Source organism: Phaseolus vulgaris, chromosome 10 (genome assembly GCF_051622355.1).
Source record: "Phaseolus vulgaris cultivar YP4 chromosome 10, ASM5162235v1, whole genome shotgun sequence".
Lineage (NCBI taxonomy): Eukaryota > Viridiplantae > Streptophyta > Magnoliopsida > Fabales > Fabaceae > Phaseolus > Phaseolus vulgaris.
In genome coordinates, this window is record NC_143507.1 from 3,331,152 (window position 1) to 3,342,311 (window position 11,160).

Here is an 11,160-nt window from a genome sequence, read left to right on the forward strand (position 1 = left end):
GAATTAATACCAGTACGAGTATTAATACCAAAAACTTGGATACCAAAAACAATGAGAGGATTTGCAATTTCTCATTGCAAACAGTAGGGCAAAATTTCACAAATTTTGATAGAGTTATCGCCTTGGTTTTGCACAAAATTTCAGAAAAATTCTCCAGAAATAATTTTTTGTTGAAATTCCATGTAAGAATCTCCACTGAATTTTGGACAAACGCGACAAGTTTCGGGTCAAACGGATGAGTATTCACATAGGAAAAAAATCAAACATTTTCACACACAAATGAACCTTCCTTTCAACCTTGGCAGTGAGGAATAAAAAATTTATTGCAAATCTTGTGGGACAAATTTGGGGTTCAAATCTTAGCCGAAACTCAACACACATAATGAAGAATGTCTAGTAAAAAATTCATACCAAAAGATCCAAGCAAAAAGCCGTAGTAAGTCCCTAGGAAAAAAATCAAACAGTTGCACACACAAACAAACCTTCCTTTTAGCCTTAGTAGTGATGAATAAAAATTTTATTGCAAATCTTGTGGGATGAATTTGGGGCTCAAATCTCAGTTGAAACTCAACACACACAATGTTGAATGTCTGGTAAAAATTTGAGACCAAAAGACCCAAGCAATAAGGCGTAGTAAGTCCCACACCGAGAGTGGAGAAAACCGATTTTCCGAAAACAAAAAGTCCTAGTTTTTCTTCCCTATATCTCCTTTTTGTGATATGTTTATGGACTAGCCTCCTTAGCTGGTTGCAAACAACATATGAAATTATTTGTGCGAATGTTTTCAACGCAGTATGAAGGCAAACTTTTACATATTTTGGTAGACGATAGCCTTGGTTTGCAAATAATTTATGAAAAATTCTCCAGAAATAATTTTTTTGTTGAAATTCCATGTAAGAATCTCCACTGAATTTGGAACAAATGTGACAAATTTCGGGAGAAACGGATGAGTATTCACCTAGGAAAAAAATTAAACAGTTGAACACACAAACAAACCTTCCTTTTAGCCTTAGCAGTGATGAATAAAAATTTTATTGCAAATCTTGTGGGATGAATTTGGGGCTCAAATCTCAGTTGAAACTCAACACACACAATGTTGAATGTCTGGTAAAAATTTGAGACCAAAAGACCCAAGCAATAAGGCGTAGTAAGTCCCACACCGAGAGTGGAGAAAACCGATTTTCCGAAAACAAAAAGTCCTAGTTTTTCTTCCCTATATCTCCTTTTTGTGATATGTTTATGGACTAGCCTCCTTAGCTGGTTGCAAACAACATATGAAATTATTTGTGCGAATGTTTTCAACGCAGTATGAAGGCAAACTTTTACATATTTTGGTAGACGATAGCCTTGGTTTGCAAATAATTTATGAAAAATTCTCCAGAAATAATTTTTTTGTTGAAATTCCATGTAAGAATCTCCACTGAATTTGGAACAAATGTGACAAATTTCGGGAGAAACGGATGAGTATTCACCTAGGAAAAAAATTAAACAGTTGAACACACAAACAAACCTTCCTTTTAGCCTTAGCAGTGATGAATAAAAATTTTATTGCAAATCTTGTGGGATGAATTTGGGGCTCAAATCTCAGTTGAAACTCAACACACACAATGTTGAATGTCTGGTAAAAATTTGAGACCAAAAGACCCAAGCAATAAGGCGTAGTAAGTCCCACACCGAGAGTGAAGAAAACCGATTTTCCGAAAACAAAAAGTCCTAGTTTTTCTTCCCTATATCTCCTTTTTGTGATATGTTTATGGACTAGCCTCCTTAGCTGGTTGCAAACAACATATGAAATTATTTGTGTGAATGTTTTCAACGCAGTATGAAGGCAAAATTTTACATATTTTGGTAGACGATAGCCTTGGTTTGCAAATAATTTATGAAAAATTCTCCAGAAATAATTTTTTTGTTGAAATTCCATGTAAGAATCTACACTGAATTTGGAACAAATGCGACAAATTTCGGGAGAAACGGATGAGTATTCACCTAGGAAAAAAATCAAACAGTTGCACACACAAACAAACCTTCCTTTTAGCCTTAGCAGTGATGAATAAAAATTTTATTGCAAATCTTGTGGGATGAATTTGGGGCTCAAATCTCAGTTGAAACTCAACACACACAATGTTGAATGTCTGGTAAAAATTTGAGACCAAAAGACCCAAGCAATAAGGCGTAGTAAGTTCCAAACCGAGAGTGAAGAAAATCAGTTTTCCTAAAACAAAACGTCATGGTTTTTCTTCTCTATATCTCCTTTTTGTTCTTTTTTTATGCCCGTGCCTCCTTAGCTGGGTTTAAACAACATAGAAACTATTTGAGTGAATTTTTTCAACACAGTATTGATGCAGAATAAAATTGAAGAAAGTAGGGTGAAATTTAATAAATTTTGGTAAAGGATAGCCTTTGTTTGCACAAAAATTCTAAAAAACATTCCAGAAATAATTTTTTGTTGAAATTCCATATAAGAATCTCCACTGAATTTGGGACAAAACGCAACAAGTCTCGGGTCAAACGGATAAGTATTACCCTAGAAAAATAGTCAAAAAGTTTTACACATAGACGAACCTTTCTTTCAGCCCTAGCAGTGATGAATAAAAAAATTATTGCAAATCTTGTAGGACGAATTCAGTGCACAAATCTCGGCCGAAACTCAACACACACAATGACAAATGTCTGGTAAAAATTTCAGACCAAAAGACCCAAGCAATAAGGCGTAGTAAATCCCAGGGCCGAAAGGAAGGTTCGTTTGTGTGTGAAACTGTTTGATTTTTTTTCCTAGGCGAATACTCATCTGTTTGACCCTAGACTTGTCGCGTTTTTTCCCAAAATCAGTGGAGATTCTTACATGGAATTTCAACAAAAAATTATTTCCGGAGACTTTTTCAGAAATTTTGTTCAAACCAAGGCTATCCTCTACCAAAATTTGTGATTTTTCGCCCAACTTTCTGCAATTTTATTTTGCGTCCATACTGCATTGAAAAAATTCACACAAGTACTTTCATATGTTTTTTGCACTCAGCTTAGGAGGCACGTCCATAAATGAAATCACAAAAATGAGATATAGGGAAGAAAATCCAGGATGTTTTGTTTTCGGAAAATCGGTTTTGTTCACTCTCGGTCTGAGACTTACTACGCCTTATTGCTTGGGTCTTTTGGTCTGAAATTTTTTCCAGACATTGGCCATTGTGTGTGTTGAGTTTCGGCTGAGATTTGAGCTCCAAACTCATTCCACAAGATTTGCAATAAATTTTTTATTCATCACTGCCAGAGCTAAAAGGAATGTTCGTTTGTGTGTGACACTGCTTGACTTTTTTTTTCTAGGGGAATACTCATCCATTTGACCCGACACTTGTCGCGTTTTGTCCCAAATTCAGTGGAGATTCTTATATGTAATTTCAACAAAAAATAATTTCCAGAGAAATTTTCAGAAATTTTGTGCAAACCAAGGCTATCCTCTACAAAAATATTTGAATATTTGCCCTACTTTCTGCAATTTTATTTTGCGTACTGCGATGAAAAAATTCACACAAATACTTACATATGTTGTTTTCACTCATCTAAGGAGGCACGTCCATAAACTAATCACAAAAATGAGATATAGGGAAGAAAAGCCAGGACGTTTTCTTTTCAGAAAACCGGTTGTGTTCACTCTCAGTCTGCGACTTACTACGCCTTATTTCTTGCGTCTTTTGGTCTCAAATTTTTAGCAGACATTCGTCATTGTATTTTTTGAGTTTCGGCTGATATTTGAGCCCTAAGGTCATCCCACAAGATTTGCAATAAATTTTTTATTCATCATTGCCAGGGTTGAAAGGAAGGTTCGTTTGTGTGTCAAATTGTTTGATTTTTTTCATAGGTGAATACTCATCCGTTTGACCCGAGACTTGTCGCATTTTGTCCCAAATTCAGTGGAGATTCTTACATGAAATTTCAACAAAAAAATATTTTCGAAGAATTTTTCAGAAATTTTGTGCAGGTCAAGGTTATCATTCTCTACCAAAATTTGTGAAATTTTGCCTTACTTTCTGCAATTTTATTCTACGTCCAAACTGCAATGAAAAATTCACACAAGTACTTTCATATGTTGTTTGCACCCAGCTAAGGAGGCAAGTCCATAAACAAATCACAAAAAGGAGATATAGGGGAGAAAAACCAAGACGTTTTGTTTTCGGAAAACCGGTTTTGTTCACACTCGGTCTAGGTCTTACTACGCTTTATTGCTTAAGTCTTTTTGTCTGAAATTTTTACCAGACATTTGTCATTGTGTGTGTTGAGTTTTGGCTAAGATTTGAGCCCCAAATTCGTCCCACAAGATTTGCAATAAATTTTTTATTCATCACTGGCAGGGTTGAAAGGAAGGTTTGTCTGTGTGTGAAACTGTTTGACTTTTTTTCCTAGGCGAATACTCATCCGTTTGACTCGAGACTTGTTGCGTTTTTTCCCAAATTCAATGGAGATTCTTACATGGAATTTCAACAAAAAATTATTTTCGTAGAGATTTTTACAAGTATTTTGTGCAAACTAAGGCTATCCTTTACCAGAATTTGTGAAATTTCGCCTTACCTTCTGCAATTTTATTTTGCGTCCATATTGCGTTGCACAAGTACTTTCATATGTTGTTTGCTCCCAGCTAAGGAGGCACATCCATAAACAAATCACAAAAAGGAGATATAGGGAAGAAAGGCCAAGACGTTTTGTTTTCAAAAAATCGGTTTTTCGCACTCTCGATCTGGGACTTACTACGCCTTATTGCTTGGGTCTTTTGGTCTGAAATTTTTACCAGACATTTTTCTTTGTGTGTGTTGAGTTTCGGCTGAGATTTGAGCCCCAAATTCGTTCCACAAGATTTGCAATAATTTTTTTATTGATCACTACCAGGGCTGAAAGGAAGGTTCGTCTGTGTGTGAAAGTATTTGACTTTTTTTCCTAGGGGAATACTCATCCGTTTGACTCGAATTTTCTCGCATTTTGTCCCAAATTTAGTGGAGATTCTTACATGGAATTCCAACAAAAAATTATTTCCGGAGAATTTTTCAGAAATTTTATGCAAACTAAGGCTATCTCCTCTACAAAAATTTGTGAAATTCCGCCTTACTTTCTTCAATTTTATTTTGCGTCCATACAACATTGAAAAAAATCACACAAGTACTTTCATATGTTGTTTGCACCCAGCTAAGGAGGCACGTCTATAAACAAATTACAAAAATGAGATTAGGGAAGAAAAGGCGGGACGTTTTGTTTTCGGAAAACCGGTTTTGTTCACTCTCGATCTGGGAGTTACTATGCCCTATTGCTTGGGTCTTTTGGTCTGAAAGTTTTACCAGACATTCATCATTGTGTATGTTGTTTTTCGGCTTAGATTTGGTATCTATGAGAAGAAGACAGGTGGCAATCGAACTTGGAGGTTCAAGAGTGGAAGAGTGGAAGAGACACCTACTTGGAGCTTATGAGGTGGCGCCATGTGGAGTCTTGTATGACAGACATGTGGACGTCCAACTTCACCTTAAGATGCAAAGCTTAAAACCCAAAATCCTAGTCTAATTAGCTTAAAATACAAGGTCCAAAAATCTTATTCTGCTTAGCCCAGAATATAGGAGCTAAAATAAATTATAAACTACTCTATACTATTTTAGAGATAAAAGTCTTGTATTCTTGATGCTTCCAAAATCTTCTAGCATGGTCTTCTTCAAAGTTGAACTTGGGCCCAAATGCCTTATAGAAGGCCCAAACAAGACCAATTAGACCCAAACTCCTAGTAAACTCTTAATCAAGTATCTAGCTTTGTAGCCATTTTATTCTTGACTACAGTGTCTCAATTGGGTTTGCATCAAACTTCCTTTCCCGTGTCACCCTTCTTCCACTTAGAAAGGTTTTCTCTAAAGAAGGTGCTCCAACCTTTGCACACAACTTCTTGTAGCCAGAGTCCTTACCTATGATATGTGAACAATAAATAAACAAAGTTAGCTAAACAAAAGCTTGTCAAGTAAAAAGTTTTGTAAAGCTTGCCCATGAGGGTCCTCAGCGAAAGGCATGCTGAGGAGGCCTTTGTTGCTAATAGGATGAAGGAGGTTCTTAATTATTTCTACGTTTATCCTCTCTTGAGGAGAAATAAGGTAGTTGACTTAGGACTTAAACTTGTCCATCCATTGCCAATATAGGGGGAATTTAGGTGTAAATTTTGGATCGAAGAAAAGACAATTGTGGGTATCTTGTGGCGAGAATTTCAATTTGAAGAATTTAATTTTGAAGTTTTTGAAGGAGGAAGTGTAGATGGTAATAGAGGACCATGTTTCACTTTCTCGTGCAAAGGGTATGCCTTAAAGTGAAAAACACAATTTTGAGGTGTTTAGGGTTTAGAGAAACGTGTTATCTTAGGGAAACGTGATAGGGTTGGGGTGAAACCTCAAACACCTCGAGACTATGAAAACTAATTATTAGATATACAGACTCATCATTAATGCTTATGGAGATTTGTACCATTTAACAATAATTACTTTTTTAATTACACTTTAATTATACTAAGCTCGGACCATAGAACTAGATCAGCTTGGACCATCAAACTATGTGAATCCACAAAGTCTGACCTAAGGCTAGTCATGAAAATATGACCCATTTTTTTATAGCTCGACCAAAATATGACCATAACTTGTTCAAATAAAAGCCTAATTATCCTAAAACCGAGTTCTTGAGCTTTGTGATCTTATGTACACCGAAAAATATTAATAATATAATACTCCCTTAAGATAGTTGGGTCCAAACCACCTCTAAATTCGAATAACTCATAATTACTTGAAAACTAATTTCTTTTACAACAGAAATCATCTCAATATTTGATAACCAACTAATCAACCCAATATTTGGTAACTACTTTATTGGATATTTTGCTATGTTCAAAAGTCTATAAATATAGTTTTATTCTCCCTGAAAGTACTCATTTAATCTCATATACTATTTAAATATTATCTTTCTAATTCTTACTAACTTAAACATCCGAGAATCTTTTACATATAGATCACCACTTGATACTTCATCAATGAAGTTCGACAACCCTTCACAGAGATGTCATCTCACCCAAATAACTTGGATATCCAATTAGACGATTTCAGCTCATTTCTTTTAAGAACAATAATTATATATTTTTGGTAAAATAAAACAATGATATAAATATATAGTTTAATTATTTTTCCCGTTATTTATTCGATATTCAGTTTTGGTCGGCATTAATAAATAGATGAGTTTAGTTCCTTAATTTTATAAAATTAATGCAGTTTTATCTAACTTGACTCAGCATAATTAATCTATAATGACAATTTAAAACTGTCACCACTAATTAACATCACTAATTTATCTCAGTTTAGATACAGGGCAATAAATTGGATCAATTTTAAAGATAAGGCATCAAATTGAATATTGATTAATAGTTTGAATAAAATAAATAAATAGTAAAAATAAAATTAATTAAGCCAACTATGTTATTACCTTGTGAAAATTGTGCAACACGAAAATGTATTATTGGTTCAATTTGCCTTTTCGTATTATGCTGAAGATACAAGCAAATAGAGAAGGAACAAAAATAACAATTCAACTTAATTACGTACTCTCTCGTAGCCATTCATTTTGCTCTTTCATTCACACTTCCACGTCAACAGTATTCATAAAAAGAAATTTAATTAAATAAAATATTAGTATTATTACTGTAAATATTTAAATTTTATTACATTAAAATATATTTAATTTTATACATAATTAATTAAAAAATAAAAAATTAATACAATTTAAAATATATAATTTTATAGAAATAGTATTAACAAAACTATATAATTATTAACTTAAAAAAATATTAATTATTTTAAAATAAATAAAAAATATTCATTAATTTTTTTTATTAAAAAATGATATTAAAGAAAGTTACCAAATAAATATCTTGATATAATGATATAGATTATTACTAAAAAAAAGTAAAAGCTGTGAGGAGAGTTAAGAATTGCGTTATTAGTGTATAAAATTACGATTTAATTATAATTTTGATCTTAAACTTTGCAAAATCCACCATTTTAATTTTTATTATTTTTTAATTTTAGAATTTTTCTGTTAATTTTTTGAAAATTTGATCGTTTAATTTTAATTATATGTAACTTTATTCAAGTTTTAATTCAATCATTTATTTTTTAAACTTAAACATGATACAAACTATCGGAAGAGATGGTTTTGTTTTCACAAATTTAAACAGAATAATAATAGCATGGATTCATACAAAAAAAAATCTTAATCATTGAGAATATTTTAAAAATTAAATAAAAATTAAACCTAATTAAAAACTTGAAATTAAAATAAGAAACTTTGAATAAAACCAACCTCCATTATCATGTTACGTATACTTCAAAGAGCATGAAATGTAGTTATCGTTATCGTACACCACACAAACTATAAAGCATAGTGCGAAAACGACGTCGAAATGGGAAAAGTCGTAGCATAGTTGAGACTCAAAAGGAACGATTGCGACACGTGGAGGGTCAAGATTTCACACAGTCTCAGCAAGTCCTTATAAATTGTGATGAAGCGTCTTTTGAAGTCATTGGGGTGAGTTTAGTAAAGTAGCAAAAATAATTTGTGTGTTCGCATTTCACTTGTTCCATTTTGAGAATGTCTAGCTGTGGCAGTAACTGTGGGTGTGGAAGTAGCTGCAGCTGTGGCAGCAACTGCGGGTATATAATCACTCTTTTTTTTTCTAAGAATCACTTTTTTTGTCTAATATGTTTCATTATCTCATAAAAATTAACTTTTGAACTGTGTTTTTGTTCTTCAATTTATACGTGAATTCTAATCTGTTAGTGCTTTTCCGTAAACGCGCTTTTTGCTTTTGTTCTTTACCGAATCTGTTGATGTTTTTTTGAGTTCTGTTTTGTGCTCTGTTTCCTAAGCGATGTTTATTCCAAGGTTTAGTTTACCTCTGCTTCTTTGATCTCCCCTATATTTTTTGTCGTAAACTTTTCTTTATTTTTTTATTTTTATTGACGCTTTATTTTAAATTTCTCTTTAATTTAACTATCTAGAATGATTATATATATATATATATATATATATTTAAATTCTTTGTTTTGATTAAAATTAAAAATTAAAAAATATTTTTTCTCATATCTTTTACCTTTCAATTCTTTATTTATAATAATATGGTATCATCTCTATAGCCTAATTATTATTAGAGAAATAATTTTTTGGAAATTGTACAGTGAACCTTCGTCATTCTTTTTTAAATTTCATGTTAAGCATCCTTTCATGAAATAAAAGAATATTATTTTTAAAAAAAAAAACTATCATCTCTTCTTCACGAAAAATCCAGATATCTTGTGGTTGATAAGTGTCTAAACCATGCAATAATTTTCCCCTCTTTTAAGCTCTGTTTTCTTTCAGAATCGTTTCTTATTTGAACATTGGGATTTGATAAATTAAGAGGGTAGAACTTAGCTAGTCTTGAAAACTAGGTTTTTCGTTAAGTTTATTTTGTGCATAAAGAGAAAATAAAAACTTTGTATTTTAGTTACATTAAACTCTTCGTCAAATTGTCAAAAAATATTACACTTTCCGTTTTCTATTTTTTGTGCATGGATTTTCTCACATGATCTCACTAAAATTGACTTTGTATGAAAAGAGTGTCTGTTTTCTTACATATCTTTTATTTTAATTTTATTTCCCCCACATGAACCTAATTGTTTGTTGAATTTTTTTTGCCACAGTTGCAGTAAGTACTCGTTTGACATGAGCTATGCTGAGAAGACAAGCACAGAGAGTGTAGTTTTGGGCTTTGGAACTGTGAAGGCTGAATTTGAAGGTGCTGAAATGGCTGAGGAAAATGGCTGCAAGTGTGGAGCAAACTGCAGTTGCGACCCATGCACCTGCAAATGAGGTGAAGATATAAAGCTTGAAGGAGATATAGCTGCATATGTACCAAAAGTACACACTTATAATAATTACAATAATAAGTATGTGTTGTGTTCAATCAACTGGATTTGAAGTTTCATAATAAAATGGGCATGGCTAGCCTTTGCAAGTTCAAATGCTCTGGGATTTCTTGTGGGTGTTATCTATAAGCTATGATCACTTTGTGTTTGTTCAATCTTATATAAATATGTAATTTTAATCATCAATCATTATGCTTATAACTGAAATTAATATTACTCTTTCATCTATTGGAGATCACACATTAAATAGAGATTAAGATATTTATTTTTTAATAAGTAGGTGCAAATCTTACCTTATGAATTGATTTTATGAGATTGAATTAGGTTTAAAGTTCACTTCTTAACATGGTATTAGAGCCATTTAAAACTTATCATAGATCATTATGAGATGAGTGACCTAACTTTTTTTTTTCATTGTTATCTCATATGCTAGTGATGAACTTACAAATTTGAAAATCAAATGTGGAAACTTAAGAAAGGGGAAAGCATAAAACCTAAAAAGAAGCTTTCTTCTTTCCTTTCTCATATGTAATTGTCTTTTCGATCCTATTTATGTTCTGGTGGTTCTGATAGTTGTTATGAGACACCTTATCTTTTATTTGGATTTGGATGGGTAATTTTGTAATTTTTAAGACAGTTGAGTATTTTGAATTAATATTATTCTAAATACTAAATAGTTTAATTTTTTAAATGTTGTATATGAATAATAATAAAATTTAGTTAATTTTTTTTTCATTTGCATAAAGTATTTCAATTATCATCAAATATAAAAAAAAAATATTTAAATATTAAATAATGTTTACAATTTAAAAATATTAACAATAATAGTTATTTTTTAGTTGATCTTGATTAATGTTATTTTTTTATCAAAATTTATCAACCTTTTCTAATTGATATTTACACACAAAAATCTATCATAAGTATAGTTTAAATGATATCAATTGATATTGTGCTCAAGCCTCATAGTTAACCTAGTTGGGCTAGGGCTAAGTGACTTCTCGTCTGGGTGTTATTGGGTTCACTTAGGCAAGTTAGACGAAAACAGGCCCAACGTCATTGGAGTGATTTCGCCTTGGCGAGATGGAGCTCGCTTGGGCAAGATCCTCTGCGAGCTTCGGGCTTAGGCGAGTTTGGGCGAGCTTGGGTGAGTGTTGGTGCGTTCCAATTTTCCCTTTTTAGCTTTGTTTATTCTCCTTTTGGCCAT

At 32.4% G+C, this 11,160-nt stretch overlaps 1 protein-coding gene across 1 annotated transcript; it reads left to right on the top strand.

Annotated features, from left to right (window-relative positions):
• The first annotated feature begins 8,573 nt into the window (after window positions 1–8,573).
• LOC137819694 (metallothionein-like protein 2) lies at window positions 8,574–10,142 on the top strand. Its single transcript, XM_068623611.1, has 2 exons — window positions 8,574–8,702; window positions 9,732–10,142. Exons 1-2 carry the CDS (start codon window positions 8,641–8,643, stop codon window positions 9,898–9,900), a joined length of 231 nt encoding a protein of 76 aa, XP_068479712.1. The 5' UTR covers window positions 8,574–8,640; the 3' UTR covers window positions 9,901–10,142.
• The last annotated feature ends 1,018 nt before the right edge of the window (window positions 10,143–11,160 follow it).

What these genes read in the sequence shown, in the direction of transcription:
- LOC137819694 (XM_068623611.1), top strand. Translation starts at nt 8,641, where the DNA reads ATGTCTAGCTGTGGCAGTAACTGTGGGTGTGGAAGTAGCTGCAGCTGT. An exon ending in AGCTGTGGCAGCAACTGCGG is followed by an intron (nt 8,703 to 9,731) that starts GTATATAATCAC and finishes TTTTTGCCACAG; the next exon opens with TTGCAGTAAGTACTCGTTTG.